The sequence below is a fragment of the Eumetopias jubatus genome, unplaced genomic scaffold (assembly GCF_037043125.1).
Source record: "Eumetopias jubatus isolate StellerSeaLion01/CBP00866 unplaced genomic scaffold, mEumJub1_p1.0 scaffold_7, whole genome shotgun sequence".
In the NCBI taxonomy this organism is placed as follows: Eukaryota; Metazoa; Chordata; class Mammalia; order Carnivora; family Otariidae; genus Eumetopias; species Eumetopias jubatus.
In genome coordinates this window covers 93,003,809-93,027,513 of record NW_028274813.1, presented here as the reverse complement: position 1 = coordinate 93,027,513, position 23,705 = coordinate 93,003,809, and the positions used below count along the sequence as shown (strand labels likewise).

Here is a 23,705-nt window from a genome sequence, read left to right as displayed (position 1 = left end):
ATTCAGAATGTTTTTTCCTCTGAACTCATGTGTCTTGGATCTTTCCATATTAAAACATAAAAATAGTCCTCACTAAAATTATGTGTGTGACATTTTAAAAGTCAAATAGTACTACTAAACTCAGTGTTTACATAATTATGACCAAGCAAGTCTTATTAGCTGTGTAACCAAGGGCAAAGCTACTTAGGTTCTCTGTGTTTCCTTCAGGTTCCTTATGTATAAAATAGGAATATAATAGGATTGAATACTTAGTTCTGGCCCAGAAGCCCTTATTCACAATTCTGAAAACCAAAAAGCTCTGAAATAGAAAGTAGGTAACATCTGGTGGCAAATGGTGCCTGGAATTGACCTAAAGCTATTTAAAGTTCTGTTTATCCCTCTTAGTTTGGATTTTCATACATTTTACCATAGAAATTTAATTTTGATTTAGGATACTCCTCAGACCTAATTGGATGTGTTGAGTAATAAAGATTATATGTGTGCTCTATTCCCTTTCTAAATCTGGGGAAGTATCTGAATTTTGAAACACATATGGCTCTAAGAGTTTTGGATAAAGGACTGTGGACCTATATAAAAAGCACTCAAAACCATGCCTAGCACAAGGCATAGGTATTATGTGTTATGTTTTTATTATTACCAGCTGAGCTACATAGCACTCTGTATGTACATTCATTTTCTTTTCCTTGGAGGTAATAATTGCCTTGGTTTTCTGTTTGCTTAGTTTTAATGTGTCAGGTACAAATATTTTATATACTAATTACAGAAAAATAACCATTCAAAATATTCAAACACATCAGATAAAAATATACAAAACTGAAAGTGCATTTATTCATAAATTTATTAGTATATTCCTTTATTGTGTCTCATCCTCCACCAAAATGCAAGTTTCTGAGAACAAGATGCTTGTCTGTTTTCTTCTCTGTTGTATCTCAAGGGCCTACAATAGTTTCAGGCATAGAGGAGGCACTTAAATCCCTATTGGATGAGTGAATGTAGCAGGTATTCTATTAGCTTCGTTTTCTTCTCAGACTGTTCTCTTGGAGCCTTCTATCCTCTTGCTCCATACAGGACCAGCAGCCTTCTAGAATAATAGGGATTCTTTTTGCCTCCTTCTTTCTTTCCTTTTTTTTTTTAAGTGGGGTCCACACCCAACATGGGGCTTGAACTCATGACCCTGAGATCAAGACCTGAGATCAAGAGTTGGTCACTCCACTGACTGAGCCACCCAAGCGCCCCCCACCTTTTGCCTCTTTCCAATCTTGGGTTTCCTTTTTCCCTAAAGCTTTTCTCTTCCTTGGTTTAGTTCTTCATTTTGGTGGGTCACAATTCATAGATTGTAACATGTTTTAGTAATTCTTCCAATTGCCATTGCTATATAACAAACCACTTCAAAGCTTAGTGTCACTCCGCCACAACACCCACTCATTGTATTCTGGATTCTGTGAGATAGGAATTTCAGAAAGGCTCAGCTGGGCCTTTGTGGCCTGGGGTCTCTCACTGAGGTTGTATTCAGATGGAGCTGGAACCACAGGAAGTCTACGGCAGCTGAGGGCTGGTTAGGTCTCTCTCTTTTTAAGATATTTCTTCTTATGTAGTTGAGGGCCTCTCCATTTGGTCTCTCTGTGTGTCTAGTTTGGGCTTCCTCACAGCATAGCAGCGTCAGGGCAATTAGACTGCTTACAGAGAGGCTGGCTTACACAGAGTATCATTATTCTTTCCTTGTACTTAATGATAGGTTGGGGGGAATAGAATTCTAGAATGGATCATTTCCCTTCGGGATTTTGTTTTCTTTCAGTATTGTTGAGAAGTCCAATGTCATTTTCATCCCACATCTTTTCTATGTCAGTTGATAAATGTTCTCTTTAGCCACAGTGTTCTGGAACTTCACGTAAATCTGGGCATAGATTCGATTAAACTAATGGAAGTTTTGCTTGGTTGAATTTTAAGTTCTGCTAAATTTTATATCCTGAAAACTGGGTTCCTTCCCATTACTTCAATAATCTAGCTTGAATCAACCTGAGTCCATTTGGACTGCTTTAACAAAATACCACAGACTGGGGAGCTTATACATAACAGAAATTTGTTTCTCACAGTTCTGGAGGTTGGGAGGTCCAAGATCAAGGTGCCAGAGTGACTGTGTTCTGGTGAGAGCCCTCTTTTCTTCCTGCTTCATAGACAGGACCTTCTTGCTGTGTCCTCACATGTTGGAAAGGGCTAGGGAGTTCTGTAGGGCCTCTTTTATAAGAATACTAATCCTGTTGATGAGGGCTCCATCCTCATGACCTAATCACCTCCCAAACTTCCCTGGGAGCCTCTTAATATCATCACTTTGTCATTTGGATTTCAACATGAATTTTGAGGGGACACAGATATCCAGACCAAGAAACCTTGCCTGACTAACCATCATTCATGTTGATCATTTTTTGGCTTTCCATTCTTCAGGACCTGTATGTAAAGTTTTGTTTTTCTTTTTAAGATTTATTTATTCAAAAGGGAGGGAAGGAGAGAGGGAGGGAGGGAGGGAGGGGGAGAAAGAGTGAGAGAGAGAATGAGTGGGAGGGGCAGAGGAGAGACTCTCAAGTGGACTGTGCACAGAGGATGGAGCCTGACGTGGGGCTGGATCTCAGGACCCTGAGACCACAACTTGAGCAGAAACTTTGAGTCTGACACTCAACGGGCTTTGCCACCCAGGCACCCCAACCTGTACATAGTTTATAATTTACTTCTAAAACTTAAATTCTTCAGATGTTTTAGACTGTATGTTTCATTTCCCTCAAACTCTTTTATATATATATATGTATATATACACATATATCTTATTTTTACATCCCTATAGCACTGATTGCAGGGCCCCAACAGTAAAGAATCTAATAAAGGCAGACTATGAGTGAATGCTTCACATATTCCAAGAAATGGGCTACCCCATTGTTGACTTACTGCTATAGACAGAAACTGCAGGACTTCTCTCTTCCTCTCTAGTTCAGATCAACCCGTCCATTTTATTTATTTTTTTTAAGAATTTTTATTTATTTTTTTGACAGAGAGAGAGAGCACGAGCAGGAGAAGTAGCAGGTAGAGGGAGAGGGAGAAGCAGGCTCCCCGCTGAGCAAGGAGCCAGATGTGGGGCTCGACCCCAGGGTCCTGGGATCATGATCTGAGCTGAAGGCAGTCACTTAACCAACTGAGCCACCCAGATGCCCCAACCTGTCCCTTTTTAAAGGCTAGCTCCTTCCACAGTACTCAGAAATAAGTCACATGATCCTCCTGTGGAGCAGCAGTTTACCATAAATGGAGTGAAATTTCAACTAATCCGTTGTTTAATCAAGCTGTTGTTTTCTCTCTTAGTCTTAAAGATGTTATACTGTTTTGCAACTTGATGTTAGCATATATTTTATGTCTTAAAGGTATTGTTACCTTGTAAAAATGTCTGTAATGATACAATAATTGTGTTGTGTTGTGTAATCAACCTGGTTGAGTCTCTGTTCTTTGGGGATATTGTGGTGTCTCAAAGGTCACAATTCTGAGGATCTATCTTCACCTTATAAAGGCAAAAAATGGGGAAAAAGAGACAACCTCTTAAAAAAAATTTGGAAACAAGGTAAAGCTGCTCTGCAGTTGTTTTATTTAATTACACATCTAATAGATGAAATTCTCTATCCCTGGGAGCAAATCAAGAGATAATCTTAACACCCCAATTTTTTTTAAGATTTTATTTATTTGAGAGAGAGAGAGAATGAGAGATAGAAAGCACGAGAGGGAAGAGGGTCAGAGGGAGAAGCAGACTCCCTGCTGAGCAGGGAGCTGGTGCGGGACTCTATCCTGGGACTCCAGGATCATTAACTGAGCAGAAGGCAGTCGCTTAACCAACTGAGCCACCGAGGCACCCTTAACACCCAAATTTAAATTAATCAAACACAAACCCAATAGGATGAACTTCTCTGTCTTTGGTAGTAAGTGGATAGATTATTTTAATACTCTAAACATCAATGAAAGTCACCTGAGTGTAGCCTCAGGCAAGCAGTGCATCAATTGTGATTGGTTTAGCTGAAATCTAACTGAATATATTGTATTCTGTATGAAGAAAGACAATGAATAGAAAAACAATGATCAGGATAAGGTATAACAAAAACAACAAAAAAATTAAAGAACCAGAAGTTATTTGTTTTGCAGTATTCATATGAAAAAAACACAAATTCTGTTAGTCATGAATATAGGCATGGTGATTCAGTAGGCCTCACTATAATTCAATTTGGTGAGATTTAATAAGTGCACTTTTCAAAGATAGTACTCTGAATGAAAATGAAATTGAATCACAATCAAATAGGATACTTATTTTTCCAGTATTCCCGAAAGTTTTAAAGTGATCCCATCTACCCAGTCTTCCATTTTCCACTTTATACAAGACAGCTCTAGGATTGATAACATACCAGGTCCCACCTCTTGCCCATTTGAACCCTGTCAGGCACTCTTATTTGCAACAAAATTATATCTCATAATCTCCAAACTAAAAATCCATTGTTGCCTGTCTGACATCAAAACTCTTATATTAGACTAATAAGATAATAATTTAACACAAGATGTACATTTTTAAAAACCAAAATGTAAGCTTTCTAAAAAAGACCTAATCTTTAACATGAGCAAGTCACTTCATTTCTTTAAGCTTCTATGAAGCAAGAGGGTTTACCTAGCACTATTATGAAAATTCTCTTACGGTCTGATTTTATAAGGTAAAATTATAGCCACACTTCCTACCAAAATAAAACTTTTTGCCAGCAAAATAAATACAATGGAATCCTCTGAACACTGTTTTTCTAGCTCCAGTTTGCAATCCATTAGTAAAACATGAAAGCAATTTATTGGGTGTACCGCTTGCGGGCATTAGAACCAAAACAAAAGCTGAAATAGAATAAAAGAGAATAGTAAATCTCAGACTGTATGTTAGCGGTAAAGGAAGTACTGTTTTGTGAAATACTTATTTCATTTTATACATGAAGTGTGTACTGGGTTAAGATGGAAAATTTGAGATACACTGCTCTAAAGCTGCAGTTGTCAAAAAGTGGACCGAGGAAGACCCTTTCAAGGAGTCTGAGAGCTCCTCCCTCTCCTTAATTACGTGCGTATCTGTATGAGGCCAGATTTTCTTCATCCAAATACTTCAACCAAAACCTTTCTCAGCAGATTTAATGTAGAAGCAGCTATGAGAATGGAGCGGTCTTCTTTAGAATCAGGCATTAAAGATATAAAACGATTCCACTTTTTATTTTTTGGTTTGGGAAACAATATAGTCGTTCAAAAAATTTTTAAATGCTATTCATGTTAATGTTTGTTATTTAAACACTTTGAATTTAAATTTAATATTTGAATATAATTAATTACTAACACGGTAAATAGCAATAGATATAACCTACACGAAAAGCGCTTTGGAGCTCTCAACCATTTGAGAACAGCTGGTCAATAGGAAACAAAAGACTTCAGGCCTGACTCGTGGCAGGTTTGACTCGGTCTGCGGCCCTTCAGCCGAGAGCCTCAAGCACCACCCACTCCGCGGACACGCAGACGGGGGACGCCCCACCCTCGGCGAGAGCCCTTGCAAACAGAAACAGATATCGACTGAAAGGGCAGGATTTGTCCCTTTTGTGGACGTATAACAGTGTACAAGTATAGATTTCCAATTGCAGGGGAAAACAGGTCACAGAAGGAAAGGAGGCTTTTAGCGAATCTTTGCGACACTGTCGCGTTTCGTTGGTTCCGTGCCGTAAAAACAGTCGCGGAGCCGCCCCCAGCCGAGGCAGCGGTAGACGTGCGGGGCAATGGCGGATATGGAGGACCTCTTCGGGAGCGACGCCGACAGCGATGCTGAGCGTAAAGGTGGGATCGGTTGGGCTTCAGGGGAGGGGGTGCGTGTAGGGGCTTCTGCGGCGGGAGCCTGACGGCGGTCCAGTTTCCGGGTCTACGAACCCTCAGGCACTGCGGACCAGTGGTGCAGCTTCCTCCACTCCTTCCTCAGCGCCCCCTGCACTCCCGGCGGTACCAGCCTCCCAGGGCTGGCGGGAGTGGAGGGACAAACAGTGTGAACCTCGGGGTTGTTGGTGTCCGTGGAGCATGCGGTGCCTGGGAGCGTGTGGGGAGGAGGGGGGCGCCGGGCAGGGGTGGCGGTGCGGGCGAGCCTGCGCAGCCCGCGTAGGAACCTTGGGGTCCTGCTCTGTCCTGTCTTGCACAGACTAGCGCAAGTAAGAGCTGTTTGTGAATGAATGGACATTAGGTGCTCGGGAATAGGGGGCTGAGATGGATGAATTTACAGAGGGGTTGGGAAAAGCCACTTGATTGAAACCAGAGTGTAGCGTGATGCGGAGTTTGAAATGTCTGGGTGAGGAAGACTGGCAGGATACCGCGATAGGACTATACATAGGCGTTACGCACCGGAGACAATGTGTCTTCTGAGAGCCTGTGCAGAAACTGGAATTTGAGTCTATGGTATTAGACTGGAGAGCGTATGGGATCAGTGGAGAGGAGAGAGAAAGGATTTGTTGATGAAATGAATAATTGGTGCATGGGAATATTTCTGGCACAAGGACTGTAGATAGTTTGAGTTTGAAATATGAATGAGAGTTATTTGAAGTGAGAAAGGGCCCCAAGACCAAGTTCAGAATTCTTGCAACCCTCCAGGCTCAAAGTAATCTATCTACTTTTTTCCTTAGCGAAGTACGTTATTGAGGTTGCTCTTTTTTCCTCTAATTCCAATTTATTGTTTTTTTTTTTTTTATGTTTGTTTTGTTTTTAAAGAGTAGTGAAGGGAGCACTAGGTGGAAATGTAATGTGAGGGCTTTATCGAGATGCGCGTCCAGGAGGTTCTAGTCAGGATGAGTCTGGAAGTATAGAGTCCTGTATACTCTTGTTCCATTATCTTTGTTAATGTTTTCATTTCCCCCTCATTTTTACTTGTCTCCCTTTTGCCTTTCAAGGCACAGTTCTATGTGAGCTCTCCCATGACTCACTATCGTGAAATTGTTCATTCAATAAATACTGATGCCCATATTATGTTCCAGTTACTTTGCTAGGTGTTGGGGATAGAATGATGAAAAGATTGTCTCCTCTCGCCCCATCAGCTTACACGGATCTTAATACGTATTTGATAAATAGTTGGATGGGTAGAAGCAATAGTTTAGTAAGTATACCCTGCATTGCTTTCCTATTGCAAACTCAATGTATGGGTAGTGACATATGGAGGTGGTTGCTTCTCTGGGCTTCATGTTTTACTTTCTTGTGAGTCTGTTGCTGCTTTCTTCCATGTCTTCCAAATCTGTCCTCGAAGGTTGCTATTGGTCTTGAAGGTAGTATGGATGTGACAGGGTAATTCCGGTTAGGCCTAGCATATTTCATTATTCAATAATGATAGAGATAATAACTAAGAGTTGTGAAAAATAACTACACCTGACAAATTTCTTGCCGTAACAATGGGTAGAATATCTACCTAGGCCCAATGTGTTTCTTCTATGTGTAATTGTGCCAGGTATCTTTAATTTCTTTCAACAATGTTTTGTAGCTTTAATTGTTTAAGTCTTGCATCTCCTGAGTTAAATTTACTCCTCAGTATTTTATTCTTTTGGATACTATTGTAGGCGAATTTGTTACCTTAATTTTATTTTTGGATTGTTCATTGCTAGTGTATAGAAACACAACTGATTTTTGTTCGTCAGTCTTGTATCTTGCAACCTTGCTGACTGTATTAGATGTAATTGTTTTTTTGTGTGTGCATTCTTTAGGATTTTCTACATACAAGATCATGTCATCTACAAATAGAGATCGTTTTACCTTTTCCTTTCTAATTTGGGTAGTTTTATTTCTTTTTCTTGCCTAATTGCCCCAGCTACAACTTTGTGTACAATGTTGAATAGAAGTGGTGAGAATGGACATCCTAGTTCCTGATCTTAGGGAGAAAGCATCCGTGCTATCACAATTACATATGTTAGCTGTGGGTTTTTGTAGATGCCTTTTATCAGGTTGAGGAAATTCCCTTCTGTTCCTAGTCTGTTGAGTAGTTTTATCATGAAAGGGTGTTGGATTTTGTCAAATGCCTTTTCTGCATCAATTAAGATGCTCACTTTCCTTTATTCTGTTAGTATGGTCATATTAATGTTGAACTACCATTGTATTCCTAGGATAACTCCCACTTGGTCATGGTGTATATCCTTTTAATGTGCTGCTGGGTTCAGTTTCCTGGTATTTTGTTTAGAATTTTAGCATTTGTATTCATAAGAGATATTGGTCTGTAGTTTTCTTTTTGTGTGACATCCTGCCTGACTTTGGTATCAGGGTAATGCTGGTCTCAAAGAATGAGTTAAGAGATGTTCCTTTCACTTCAAGTTTTTGGGAGACTTTGAGGATAGGCATTAATTCTTTAAACATTTGATAGGATTCACCAGTGAAACCATCTGGTCCTGGGCATTTCTTTGTTGGATTTTTTTTTCTTTTTAAGATTTTATTTATTTGACAGAGACACAGCGAGAGAGGGAACACAAGCAGGGGGAGTGGGAGAGGGAGAAGCAAGCTTCCCGCGGGGCAGGGAACCCGATGCGGAGCTCGATCCCAGAATCCCGGGATCGTGATCCGAGCTGAAGGCAGACACCCAAGGTTTCTTTTCTTTTCTTTTTTTTTTTTTTGAGTAGGCTCCACACCCAACATGGGGCCTGAACTCAGGACCCTGAAATCAAGAGTCACGTCACATGCTCTACCAATTGAGCCAGCCAGGTGCCCCATGTTGTTGGAAATTTTTTGATTACTGATTCAAACCCTACTTGTTACAGGTCTTTGCAGATTTTTTATTTTGTCTTGAATTAGTTTTGGTAGTCTGTTTCTAGGAATTAATCCATTTCATCTAAATCATCTATGCTGGCATAGAATTGTTTATAGTATTCTCTTTTAATCCTTATTTCTGTAAGATTGGTATTAATGTCCCCACTATCAGTAATTTGAGTCATCTTTTTCTTGGTCTGTTTGACTAAAGGTTTGTCAGTTATGTTAATATTTTATTTTATTTTTTTTTAAAGATTTTATTTATTTGAGAGAGAGAGAGAATGAGAGATAGAAAGCACGAGAGGGAAGAGGGTCAGAGGGAGAAGCAGACTCCCTGCTGAGCAGGAAGCCCGATGCGGGACTCGATCCCGGGACTCCAGGATCATGACCTGAGCCGAAGGCAGTCGCTTAACCAACTGAGCCACCCAGGCGCCCAGTTATGTTAATATTTTAAAGCACAAGCTTGTTTCATTGATTTATTTTTCTCAATTTCATTTATTTCTGCTCTAATCTTTATTTTTCCTTCTGCTTGCTTTGGGTTTAGTTTTCTTTATCTTAGTTCCTTAAAGTGAAAGGTTAGGTTATCAGTCTGAAAGTTTTCTTTTCTTTTCTTTTTAAGCTCTGTGCCCAACATGGGGCTTGAACTTACGACTCCGAGATCAAGAGTTCCATGCTCTACTGACTAAGCTGGCCAGGCTCCCCTTTTCCTTTTTAATGTAGGTGTTTACAGCTACAGATTTCCCTTTCAGCGCTGCTTTCTCTACATCCCTTACCTTTTGGTATCCTGTATTTTCATTATCTGAAAATATTTTTAATTTCCCTTGTGATTTCTTCTTTGAGCCCTTGATTGAGTACATTGTTTAATTTCCATGTATTCATTTTCCAAATTTTCCTTTGGTACTGAATTCAGTTTCATTCCATTGTGGTCAGAAAAGATACTTAATGTGTTTTCAACCTTCTTAAATTTATTAAGATTTGTTTTGGGTCCTAACATATGGTCTATCCTGGAGAATGTTCCATGTGCACTTGGGGGGAAGAATGTGTGCTCTGGTGGTGGTGGAGTGTTCTATTGTTATCTATATGTCTGGTTGGTTAATAGTGTTTAAGTCCTCTCTTTCCTCATTGATCTTCTGTCTAGTTCTGGCTCTTACTGTAAGTGGGGTATTGAAATTTCCAAGTATTATTTTTGGACTATTTTCCCTTCAGTTCTGTCAGTTTTTGTTTTTAGGTGCCTATATGGTTTTTTTTTTTAATTTTTTAAATTAACATATGTATTATTTGTTTCAGGAGTACAGGTCTGTGATTCATCAGTCTTACACATTTCACAGCGCTCACCATAGTACTTATCCTCCTCAGTGTCCATACCCAGCCACCCCATCCCTCCCACCCACCTCCACTCCAGCAACCCTCAGTTTGTTTCTTCAGATTAAGAGTCTCTTATGCTTTGTCTCCCTCTCTGGTTTCGTCTTGTTTCATTTTTCCCTCCCTTCCCCTATGATCCTCTGCCTTGTTTCTCAAATTCCTCATATCACTGAGATCATATGATACGTGTCTTTCTCTGATTGACTTATTTCACTCAGCATAATACCCTCTAGTTCCATCCACATCATTGCAAATGGCAAGATTTCATTTTTTGATGGCTGCATAATATTCCATTGTGTGTGTATATGTGTGTGTGTGTGTGCATGCGTGTACATACCACATCTTCTTTATCCATTCATCTGATGGACATCTAGGCTCTTTCTGTAGTTTGGCTATTGTGGACATTGCTGGTATAAACATTGGGGTGCACATGCCCCTTCAGATCACTACATTTGTATCTTTGGGGTAAACAGTAATGCAGTTGCTGGGTCGTAGGGTAGCTCTATTTTCAACTTTTTGAGGAACCTCCATACTGTTTTCCAGAGTGGCTGCACCAGCTTGCATTCCCACCAACAGAGTAGGAGGGTTCCCCTTTCTCTGCATCCTTGCCAACATCCATCGTTTCCTGACCTGTTAATTTTAGCCATTCTGACTGGTGTGAGGTGGTATCTCATTGAGGTTTTGATTTGTATTTCCCTGATGCTGAGTGATGTTGAGCACTTTTTCTGTTGGTGCCTATATAACTGTTATATCTTCATGTCAGATTGACGCTTTTTTGATTTCATAATGCCCTTTTTTATTTTGTAACAATTTTGTCTTACGATTTATTTTGTCCAGGGGTGCCTGGGTGCCTCAGATGATTAAGCATCTGCCTTTAAATCAGGTCATGATCTCTGGGTCCTGGGATTGAGCCCCGCGTTGGGCTCCCATATCAGCGGGGAGTCTGCTTCTCCCTTTCCCTCTGTCTTTCTCCCCTGCTCTTGCTCTCTCTCTGTCTCACGTGAATACATAAAAAATCTTTAAAAAAAGATTTATTTTGGGGCACCTGGGTGGCTCAGTCAGTTGGGCGTCTGCCTTTGGCTCAGGTCATGATCCCGGGGTCCTGGGATCGAGCCCCGCATCGGGCTCTCTGCTCAGCGGGAGGCCTGCTTCTCCCTCTCCCACTCCCCCTGCTTGTGTTCCCTCTCTCACTGCCTTTCCCTGGTTGCTGCAACTTTTGGTTAGTTTCCTGAGTAGAGAGAAAATTGATTCTGACAGTTTTTACATGTTTTTAAGTTAATTTTATGTTGAGATTGACTTCTGGTGTTCTTTACTCTGCCTTTTTCACTGATATCACCCTGTGTTTGTGATCTCATAGATTCTGATTCTGGATCAGACTCGGATTCTGATCAAGAGAATGTTGCTTCTGGCAGTAATGCCTCTGGCAGTGAAAGCGATCAAGATGAAAGGGGTGATTCAGGAAAACCAAGTAATAAGGAACTGTTTGGAGATGACAGTGAGGATGAGGGAGCTTCACATCACAGTGGGAGTGATAATCAGTCTGAAAGATCAGACAATAGATCAGAAGCTTCTGAGCATTCTGACCATGAAGACAATGACCCCTCAGATGTAGATCAGCATAGTGGATCAGAAGCCCATAATGATGATGAAGATGAAGGTCATAGGTCAGATGGAGGGAGCCATCACTCAGAAGCAGAAGGTTCTGAAAAAGCACATTCAGATGATGAAAAATGGGACAGAGAAGATAAAAGTGACCAGTCAGATGATGAAAAGATGCAAAATTCTGATGATGAGGAGAGGGCCCAAGGATCTGATGAAGATAAGCTGCAGAATTCTGATGATGATGAGAAAATGCATAACACGGATGATGAGGACAGGCCTCAGCTTTCAGATGATGAGAGACAACTGTCTGAGGAGGAGAAGGCTAATTCTGAGGATGAACGGCCAGCAGCTTCTGATAATGACGATGAGAAACAGAATTCTGATGATGAAGAACGGCCACAGATGTCTGATGAGGAGAAAATGCAAAATTCTGATGATGAAAGGCCACAGGCCTCAGATGAAGAACACAGGCATTCAGATGATGAAGAGGAACAGGATCATAAATCAGGTAATGCATTTAGGAGAGCCAAAATGGTTTAGTAGAAGCACCCAGATGCAGCAGTGGCCCATTTATTCTTTCTGCGTTCCCACCTAGTGCCCTGTTTTTCTCTTCTGTCCCTCCATTTCAGTCTTTTCTAAGTATACGTTTTGCTTTAAAAAATTTTTTGTAATGCATTTATTATTTCTACCCCCTTCGTTTGTTAATTGATAGGTCAAGAAGGAAAAAATTTAAAGAGGACAGCCTTAGAGAAAGATGTATGGTGCTTAAGTAACTAGAAAATGAATAGAGTTGGTTCCATTTTGGTGGATAACTGAGAAGCATGCCTCAGGTGAGAATAGATTTGCCTGGGGAAAAAAACAATGCCTACAAATCGTCTCCATAGGGTAGCTGTACTGAGGTGTAAATACCATGTTTCAGCTCAGTTTTTTGAGATCCAAAATTTGATCATCCAGAGGTAATTAGGTTCCAAGGAGTTCACTCAAACTAATCAAATGCACAACAAACTAATTTATAAAAATCAAATTGCAAAATTATTTGTTTCAGGAGGATCAGTTATTTCTCTCTTGCCCTTGGGGAAAATTGACATTGGATGCCAAATGATAGTATCAGGAGGTTGCCTGGGAAGCATAACATCCAGAAAATGAAAACATGGCTGGCTGACCTCAGTGTGCTATGGTAGCTTGATATATGCATCCTTCTAGAGAGATGTGCTTGGGTCAGAATATTCATTCCTTAGAGACTACAGGAAACATGTAGCCAAACTTTGGCTTCTTGTCCCGCTTTTATGATATCCATTTACACTGTTTTTCTCAAGTTAACACATTCTTCATATAGAATATTAAAGAAATTTAGAGATCTTATTTCTTTGTATTGTAAAAGTAATCTCGATTAGGTTAGAATTCTTAAGTAATTCTTGGATTGTTTCATTTCTATAGGTTACTGATTGTAATTACATATTGATCCTATCTTAGCTTATATATGGGGGAGGAAGTCTTTAACCCTGTAATACTTACCTCACAGGATAGCTTTCAAGACCACATTTTGGCATTATTTAGGAGAGGAGGCCAGAAAATTTGGAGAGATGGATATAGATCTATCTAGACTACTGGGCTACAATTAAGTATTCAGTAACTGGTTCTGGGTAGAGTTATTTTTACCCAGTTAGCAGAATCATTAAGGCTCATGCATTACTTCCCCAATACTAGCAGAGTAACATAAGACTAGGGTTATGGTAGGGAATCTATAGCTGGGCATTCTGCTTAACTCTTACCTAGATGGACAGTGATTTTCTTAAAGTTTACAATTAGATAAATAATTGTACCATCCAGAGATATGTTATACATTTGACCCTTCAATAACATGGGTTTGAACTATGTGGGTCCACTTATATGGGGATTTTTTTCATTAAATACAGTACATTATTGTAAATGTACTTTTATGATTTCCTTAATACTTTCTTTTTGTAGCTTTATTGTAAGAATCCATTGTGTAATACAGATATAAAATATCTATTATTTATGTTATCAGGAAGGCTTCCAGTCATTAGTAGGGTATAAGTAGTTGTTTTTGGGGAGTCAGACATGGATTTTTGACTCTGTGTTTGGTGGGGGATCTATGCACCTACTGTCCATGTTGTTCAAGGGTAAACTATTTGTCTCTTCCACTGCAGTATTTTTACCTCTTTTATCCTTTTTTTGTAACAAGTCCTATGAATTTGGTCATAAGTTTCAGTATTACTTTTCTCATTCTATCAAATTTTTCTGCTTATAGAAACCAATGTTCCTTTAATGAATTTTAGTTTTAAATTAACTAGTCTGTGTATGTATGTACAGTTCTATTGATGTTAATGCCTATGTTTGTGTAATCACCACCACAGAACAGTCTGTCACTCTAAAAAACTCCCTCATTCTGTCCCTTTTGTAGTCACATCCTTTTTCCACCCCGTTCCCTGACATCTCCTGATCTGTTTTATCACAGCAGTTTTGTTTCTTTTGAGAAAGTCATCAGAAAAATGAAATCATATAGTATGTAGCCTTTTTTCTTTCATTTAGACTTGTTTCACTTAGCATTATGCATTTGAGATTCTTCCAAATTGTTACATGTATCTGTAGTTCCTTCCTATTTGTTACTGGGTAATTTTCCATTGCATGGCTATACCACAGTTTGTTTATCCCCAGGGTTGCTTTTAAAGCACATAATTCAAAGCTAAGAAATGACTGTGATTATGAAGAACCTCTAATTCTACTCTTACAGAATCTGCAAGAGGCAGTGATAGTGAAGATGAAGTTTTACGAATGAAACGCAAGAATGCAATTGCCTCTGATTCAGAAGCAGATAGTGACACTGAGGTACCAAAAGGTATTCCAGTTACTTCTTTTACATACATATGTATATATTTCTGTCTCTCTTTCTGCATTTAACTGTAGCACACTGCTGACTCTGGGCATTTACCCCAGACTGCAAGACCCACAGAGAAGAGTGTGCATACACTTAGTGTACACAGGAAGTTGTATGGATATTAAAAAGTGTGCTTAATCAGTTGAAGAAGAGCCTACTTCTTCTACTTTTTTTTTTTTTAAATGTAAGCTCTTTGCCCAATATGGGGCTTGAACTCATGACCCTGAGATCAAGAGTTTCCTGCTCTACCAACAGAGCCAGCCAAGAGCCCCTCTTTTTTTTTTTCCTACTTCATTTATAGTTAGATGAATGTGTTGCTAGGAGGCTGAGGCTCTGGTTGGGGTGGTAACCTCCATTCTTTAGTTTGAATACTGATAGTTTCAGGACAACTTGTTCTTAAGCCCTTAACAGGTTAATAACATAAAGAACTTGATTCTTCAAGCTGTGGGTTAGATGAAGAATTGGTCATAAAAACCCAAGGTTAGGTAAGGTAGGTTTGTTGTAAGGATAAAAGATCTACCTATACATCTCTATGTATGACTGTTTCAAATGGCAGATTGCTATACAATAAAGATGTTAGTGTAAACGTTTCTACAAATACAGTTTTGATTATGCACAACCATCATTGTACTGAATGGTAATTAGACATTAATGTTAAATAGCTTATATAAATTATCATAAGTAACACTACAACTAAAGTAATTAGAGGGTCAGCTAGAAAGAAAAGGAGAGGGCTGGCAGAAGAGCAAGCTCTGGGATTCACTTAAAGACAACTAGCAATTATGTGCCCTGACTTCGGAATCAGATGATCTCACTTAGAATTTTCATGGCTCCACTTTCTAGGTGTGTATGAGTTTGTTCAAATTAATTACTTACTACACTTCAATTTTCTTTTTAGATTTTATTTATTTGTCAGAAAGAGAGAGAGAGCACAAGCAGGGGGAGCGGCAGGCAGAGAGAGAGGGAGAAGCAGGCTTCCCGCTGATCAGGGAGCCTGATGCGGGGCTCGATCCCGGGACCCTGGGATCATGACCCGGGCTGAAGGCAGATACTTAACCAACTGAGCCACCCAGGCATCTTTTCTTTTTTTGTTTTTTTAAAGATTTTATTTGTCAGAGAGAGTGTCAGTTTTCTGATGTATAAAAGGGAGATGATGTTAACCATCCTAGAGGGTTGTTATGAGAATTAGATATATTCATTCTTTCATTTTATTCAGTTATTTATTGAGAATCTGTGTAGTAGTACTCTTCTGGGCACTGGGAATGTAGCATTGATCAAAACAGATAAAGACCTTTTCCCTGTAGAACTCACATGCTGTTAGGGTCAGGGTAGGGTAGGGAGACTGACAACATAAGAAGTAAGTTAAATATAGTATGTCAGATGGTGATAAGAACTAGGAAGAAAATGAATCAAGAAGGGACATGAGGGGCTTCTGAGTGGCTCAGTCGGTTAAGTGTCTGACTCTTGATTTTGGCTCATGATCCCAGGGTCCTGAGATCGAGCCCTTGTCAGGGCTCCACGCTCAGCGGAGAGTCTGCTTGAGATTCTCCCTCTCTGTCTCCCCCATTCACATGCGCCCTCACTCTCAAATGAGTCTTAAAAAGGGGGGGGGCAGGGAGAGGGACATCTGGGTGGCTCAGTTGGTTAAGCGTCTGTGTTTGGCTCAGGTCATGATCCCAGGGTCCTGGGATCGAGTCCCACATTGGGCTCCCTGCTCAGTGGGGAGCCTGCTTCTCCCTCTACCTGCCTCTCCCCTCCTTGTGCGCACTCTTTCTCTCTGTCTCTGACAAGTAAATAAAAATCTTTAAAAGAAGGGGGGAGGCAGGAGAGTGTTTGTGGGTGGGGTTTTCATTTTGATTTTACCATATAGATGAACTTTCAATACCCTGACCTTCCTTGTGCCTTTTTTTTTAATTGTTATGGCTTTTTTTTTTTTTAAAGCAGTTTAAGGTTCACCGTGAAATTGGGAGAAGATACAGAGATTTCACATATACCTCCTGCCTCCACACATGCATAATCTCCCTCATCAACAGCATTCCCCACCAGAGTGGTACATTTGTTACAATTAGTGAACCTATGCTGATGCGTCATTATCATCCAAGGCCCATAGTTTCTATTACCCTTCACTCTGGTTCACTATGGTGTTGTACATTCTGTGTGTTTGGGCATATGTGTAATTACATGTATCCATCATTATGGTATCATATCTGGTATCATATGGAGTAGTTTCACTGCCCTAAAAACCCTCTGTGTTCTACCTGTTCATCTCTCCCTCCCCCTAACCTCTGGCAACTACTGATCTTTTTACTGTCTCTCTAGTTTTGCCTTTTCCAGAATGTCATATAGTTGGAATCATACAGAATGTAGCCTTTTCAGATAGGCTTCTTTTACTTAGTAATATGTATTTCCTCCATGTCTTTTCCTGACTTGATCACTTCTTTTTAGCACTGAATAATATTCCATTGTCTGGATGTACCAGTTTATCCATTCATCTACTGTAGGACATCTTGGTTGCTTCCCAGTTTTGGCAGTTATATATAAAGCTGCTATAAACATCTGTGTGTAGGTTTTAGTGTGGACATAAGCTTGCAGCTCTTTTCGGTAAATACCAAGGAGCATGATTGTTGGAGCATATGGTAAGAGTTTGTTTAGTTTTGTACGAAACTGCCAGGCTGTCTTCTAAAGTGCCCATAACATTTTGCATTCTTATGAGCAGTGATTGAGAGTTCCTGTTGCTCCACATTTTTGCTAGCATTTGGTGGTGTCGGTATTCTGGATTTGGGCCATTCTAATAGATTGTCTCTTCTTTTTCAGTGATCTGTCCTCCCCCTTGTCTCAATAGCTCACTCTCCTAGTTTTATCCTAGACTATGTCATTGCCAATAATTGTAACTTTTCTATAATCCCAGTTGCAAGCAGTCTACTTTCTAACCACCTTCCTATCTTTTTACCCACTCTTCTTTTTTTTTTAATAGGATTTTTTTTTTTTATGATTTATTTATTTAATAGAGAGAGACATAGCGAGAGAGGGAACACAAGCAGGGGGAGTGGGAGAGGGAGAAGCAGGCTTCCCGCCGAGCAGGGAGCCCGATGCGGGGCTCGATCCCAGGACTCTGGGATCATGACCTGAGCTGAAGGCAGACGCTTAACGACTGAGCCACCCAGGTGCCCCTCTTTTTACCCACTCTTCTATGCTACCCTGGTTTATTACAAATTATTGTTGTTTTGTCAAACCTAGGTGAAGTTCTGCCTCAGATGGTAGACCAGGGTCTGCAGTTTTAAAACTTGAGGGAGTATGTAGAGAATAGGCATGTATTGAGTGCTTAAGCCCCAAATGTGAGTATCTAGACTGTAGGAGGACATTTGGGCTCCTGGAGAGTAAAGGAAAATGGAAGACAAGGTTGCAGTAAATGAAGGGAAAAAGACATCTCCTGTGAAGTTTTGCTTTTCACTGAATTTGCCCCTTCTCTCTCCACAGGCTCTCTGATCCTATCTTTGAGAGCCAGGTTCAGAGTTGTGCTTGGGTGGTTTCCTGGTGCCTGGTCCAGAAACCTTGGGAATATGTGGAAGTGATAGCTTTGAAGACCCTTTGTTATAAATACTAATACTGTGACTTCTCCCTCAATATTAAAGATAACAGTGGAACCATGGATCTGTTTGGAGGTGCAGATGATATATCATCAGGGAGTGATGGAGAAGATAAACCACCTACTCCAGGGCAGCCTGTTGTAAGTAAAATTGCCAGTATGAACTGGGCCCTTACTGAAGGCTAAGTAAACGTTTCAGAGATTTCGGGTTGCTGTTAGGCCAAGAAGAGGAGGTTGCCAACTGATTTGCAGTATGAAAATACAAGAAACAGATGGCTTTCTTAGGTAGGGAAATCTTGTTTATAAGGGGGAGTAGAAGTAGCCACCCTGGTACATCCATACCATGGAATACTAGTCAGCAATGAAAAAGATTGACATATTGATATACACAAGAGCTTGGATGGAATTCCAGGGTATGCAGAGTGAGAAAAAGCCAGTCCGGAAAGGTTACGTGCTGTATGATTCCCCTGGCATAGTATTCTTGAAATGACAAAATTACAGCAATGGAGAAGAGATCAATGGTTCCTGAGATTAAGGAGGGATGAGGGTAAGAACAAAGTGGATGTAGCTATAGAAAAAGGTGATAGGAATCTTTGTGGTGATGGAAATGTTTTGCATCTCATTGTATCAGGGTCGGTCTCCTGGTTGTGATATTGTACTATATAGTTTGTAAAATTGTTACCACTGGGAGAAACTGGTTGTAAAAACAAAGAAAAAGAAATAACAGCCCAGCAAGAGGTTGGTGACACACCTGAAGAGATAAGACTGCAAGAATTTGTGATTTGAGAACCATTGATCTTTAGGGTTTTTCTTGTTCATGCCAAGGAGTGTGCTGTGTGGAAAATCTTCTCTGATTGTAATTGATAGAGTGACTTTTGTTGGTGAATAAGTGGAACACAGATTATCACAAAAGACATCTTTTCTTCTATTGATGCTTCCAAACTGATCTTGTGGTTTTTGGTGGGCGGCTTGGGTGGGTAGGGTAGAGACTGAGGACTGCTTTAGCTCCAAAGTCTCCGTATGCTTCTTGTCTACCTAAGTCATTAAAGTGTGGAGGTTGAGCTAGACTAGACCATTTCTAAAGTTCTTTCAAGCTCTGAAATTCTAATAAATTTTTTATTAGGATGAAAATGGATTGCCTCAGGATCAACAGGAGGAGGAACCAATTCCTGAGACCAGAATAGAAGTAGAAATACCCAAAGTAAACACTGATTTAGGAAACGACTTATATTTTGTTAAACTGCCCAACTTTCTCAGTGTAGAGCCCAGGTAAGGGGGTCAATTAAAAGTATTTCTAGATGTTGGATAGAAATAATGTGGAATGTTGATATTTTTCTGATTTTTACACAAGGTGACTAATCACAAAATGGTTAACTCATCATGTGTCTCTGAAAAAATAAATCAAGCATATCATGTGGTGGAAAAAGTATGGACCATTGGTAAAGGAGACTTAATGCTTGTAATTGTTTTTAGCAGTTTGATACTTTCTTATGAATTAATAGACATCACCAGCCTTTGGTTGTTTTTGACTAGTGCAGCCCTGAAAAAGCTGAAATCCAGAGCGGCGAACTTTGCTAGAGAAACTGCAAACGCACACTGTAGCTGCCATTGTGGATCTAGAAAAGCTAACGGTTTGGGACAGTTAGTGTTGATGGCTGTTATTCACTAAGTCACAAGCTAGCTGTTGTGAGATTTGAATTTTTTTTCCCTGGGCGAACTGATGTGGAAAGCTAGAGCATGTGTGGCCTGTTCTTTGGAAGACTTAACTAAAAATATGCTTTACTCTTAACCTATTTAGCCTTACCTTTCAAGCAGTATGTGTTAACACCAACTTTCAAGAAGGTGTAGTGATTTGAATACTTCCTTAAAGTTGAACATGAAGATATTTGACCATTATGACTTTTAATTTTTAACTTTTAATTATGATTTTTAGTATAATGGTGTCTATTAATAGAGATGTTATTATATAGCTATAATAATCCTTAGAAATATGATTAGTAAGTTTAATCTAAAAACATTTTGTAGACCTTTTGACCCTCAATATTATGAAGATGAATTTGAAGATGAGGAAATGCTGGACGAAGAAGGTCGAACCAGGTTAAAATTAAAGGTACTCTTTCCAGTCTGTACTCACTTAGTTTTTTCTTTTGTAAAGTAAAGCCTGGGGATGGTCACTTGAGACTTGAGCTTTTAAAAACTATCTTTTATGTTTTTTGTTTTATAAACAAATTAAGTGTCTTTTCAGAATATTTTTAGAAAGAAAATATATAGCTTTTTCTCTGTTAAAATAGCATTTTTCCATCTTTTTCACTGTTATACTATTCTGATGCTTTAAAAAAATTACTAGCTTCTTCCTTCAGAATAAGTAGCACTGTGGTTTGGTGTTTATAATGACTACCTCCATATGTACTGTGGGTTACGTTCTAGCAACTTCCTGCAAGAGGAAATCCTTCAGGCTCTTTGATCTATGGATAAAAAAATCATAGACAAAAGGAGAATCTATTACTACTGCCTTCCAGTTGCTCTTGTTGACTCTTAGGAGAGATTTTTATTGTACTACATTCCTATTAATGTTTCTCTTTGATACCTTGTACTAGCTGTCTAGTAGTCATGAAGGGCCTCTAATCTCCCTTTAATCAAGGAGGATGTAGGTTAAGCAGATGCTTTAAAGCTGAGTTGTACCAGAGAATGAGAAGCAGTTGAACTCATGGTACTATAACTGGAGCTATGCTTTTTGAATTCTTAAATCCAAAAGATTTCCTGTAAATACTTCATTTTTCAGTGGATATTGTATGTGGTGTTTGAATGTTAAGAAGTAACAGTCTGGCATTCTTAGAATTCAGGGGCTGAATTTTTAGAATAATCCCATCTCTTCAAGTGTGATAGATCTACAAGTATCTAAAGAACCTTATACGAATGGTTTCTATCCAAAGTGCGTGGGCTTCCAAAGCTTTTCAGTGAAATTTCACTACTACTCCATCTTTTCCCCCCCACTACTCCTTCCTCTCAGTGGAAATATAAATCAAATGAGAAGATGGAAATAGACACCAATAACTTGCTCCAGGACACAGAATAGGCATGGTTCTTAGACTGTTATTTATTTTTTGCTGTCCTTTTCCTTGCCTCTTCTCTTCCCGCATTGGCTCGTCCGTTCCTATTTTTCTTTCAAGCATGTGTATCAATTGATAAAGGGTTAGCACTATGAGTTTTTCATGCCTGTTTCAGTGCCTCTGATATTCTGCTTTTCATTATTTCTCGTCATTTATGTAAATTAATGTGGTAGGGGCGCCTGGGTGGCTCAGTCGTTAAGCGTCTGCCTTCGGCTCAGGTCATGGTCCCAGGGTCCTAGGATCGAGCCCCACATCGGGCTCCCTGCTCCGCGGGAAGCCTGCTTCTCCCTCTCCCACTCTCCTTGCTTGTGTTCCCTCTCTCTGTGTGTCTCTCTCTGTCAAATAAATAAAATTTTAAAATGTGGTAGTTCCTTATTTACTCTTTATTGATTTTTGCATTTTTGCCTTAACTTCTATTAGGGTGCAGCAAATATCAATATATCTATTTTCAGGCCAATATCAAGATGTCTATTTTCGGGCGCCTGGGTGGCTCAGATGGTTGAGCGTCTGCCTTTGGCTCAGGTCGTGATCCCAGGGTGCTGGGATTGAGTCCTGCATCGGGCTCTCTGCTCCTTGGGAGCCTGCTTCTCCCTCTGCCTCTCCCTCTCTCTCCCTCTCTCCCTCTCTCCCCATCTCTCATGAATAAATTAATAAAATCTTTAAAAAAAAAAAAAGTCTTTTCAGGCCATATAATATCAGACTAGTATAGGCATCAAAGATTAGAAATGAGTATTTCTCATTTCTCTCACCAAAACCTTGGTGCTTAGGGGCACCTGGGTGGCTCAGTCGGTTAAGCATCCTGCTCTTGATTTCAGCTCAGGTCATGATCTCAGGGTCCTGGGATTGAACCCCACATTGGGCTCCCCATTCAGCGGGGAGTCTGCTTGTCTCCCTCTCCTTCTGCACCTCCCCCTGCTCATGTGCTCACTGCCCCCCTTAAATACTCTTTAAAAATATATATATATTTAACCTTGGTGTTTAGAATACCAACGGTCGATATGTAACAGACTGCTGTTTTTTTTTTTTTAAAGGTTTTATTCATTTATTTGACAGACAGGGAACACAAGCAGGGGGAGTGGGAGAGGGAGAAGCAGGCCTCCCACTGAGCAGGGAGCCCGATGTGGGGCTCGATCCTAGGACCCCGGGATCATGACCTGAGCCGAAGGCAGGTGCTTAACTACTGAGCCACCCAGGCACCCCAGACTGCTGTTTTTTAAAGCCTTGGTGTGTGATGGAAAATAATCCTGGACGCTTTGTTTCTTGAGTGATGTTCCTGAGATTAGGATGACCATTCCTTTTTTTTTTTAAGATTTTATTTATTCATTTTTGAGAGCGAGAACACAAGTGGGGAAGGGAGGGGTGGGGGAGAGGGAGAAAGAATCTAAAACAGAGTCCACACTGAGTGTGGAGCCTAACGTGGGGACTCAGTCTCATAACTGCAAGATCATGACCTGAGCCAAAACCCAAGGGTCAGATGCTGAACTGACTTGCCACACAGGTGCCCCTAGGAAGACTTCTTAGAGAGTCAGTTGGTGGTATAATTAATTCTTTGAAAGATAAGGACCTGGGGTGCCTGGCTGGCTCAGTCGGAAGAGTTACACGATGCTTGATCTCAAGGTTGCGGGTTTGAGCCCCACGTTGGGTATAGAGAGTACTAAAAAAAAATTTAATTTTAAAAATAAATAATAAGGAACCAGGTATAGTTTATGTATCTCTGTAGGTCCTCCATCTTTAAAGCTACTTTACTGTGTCTTTCATCCCAATAGGGTAAGACCTAGCAGTATATCCTGTCATAGCGTCATTATAATTTGAAACATTTTATATAATAGCATTTTTCAAAGTGGCTTCTCAGTCACTAATGGCCTGTGTATGTGTGCATATTTTTTTGTGTGAGGGGGAGGGTAGGAATAGTGTAGATTGTTTTTATCCTTTTATTAAGGAAAATTTTAAACACATTACAAATATAGTGAGAACTGTATAATGAAATCTCATGTACCCATCACTCACTTCAGTGGTTATCAGGTTGGATGGTCTTGTTTCATCTGTATTCCCTACTACACCTTATCCAGACTTTCAAAACAGTCTCAGACATGATATCATATTTAATTAATGAATTTGATTTTTTTCATCATCCGGCTTCATGGTTATTTTTTTTTTCTTTTTTTAGTTTATTATTTTGGTAATCTCTGCACCCAGTGTGGGGCTCGATCTCACAGTCCCGAGATCAAGAGTCACATGCTCTTCCAACTGAGCCAGCCAGGTGCCCTCATAGTATTTATTTAGTGAGGAATAAAGAGGAAAGGGAAAAACTGGAAGGGAACCATTAGGACCCTTTTGCAAAGACAGTCACAGC

General features: G+C 40.0%; 1 protein-coding gene across 1 annotated transcript in view; it reads left to right on the top strand.

The window, feature by feature from the left end:
- The first annotated feature begins 5,598 nt into the window (after positions 1-5,598).
- The window catches only part of LOC114206284 (RNA polymerase-associated protein LEO1), a 34,476-nt gene continuing 16,369 nt past the window's right edge, over positions 5,599-23,705 (top strand). The window contains exons 1-6 of the mRNA XM_028099932.2: positions 5,599-5,868; positions 11,513-12,265; positions 14,513-14,617; positions 18,289-18,383; positions 19,366-19,511; positions 20,268-20,352. Of these exons, the coding sequence (XP_027955733.1) occupies positions 5,811-5,868; positions 11,513-12,265; positions 14,513-14,617; positions 18,289-18,383; positions 19,366-19,511; positions 20,268-20,352 (1,242 nt within the window). The 5' untranslated portion in view covers positions 5,599-5,810. The remainder of the gene's footprint in view (positions 5,869-11,512; positions 12,266-14,512; positions 14,618-18,288; positions 18,384-19,365; positions 19,512-20,267; positions 20,353-23,705) is intronic.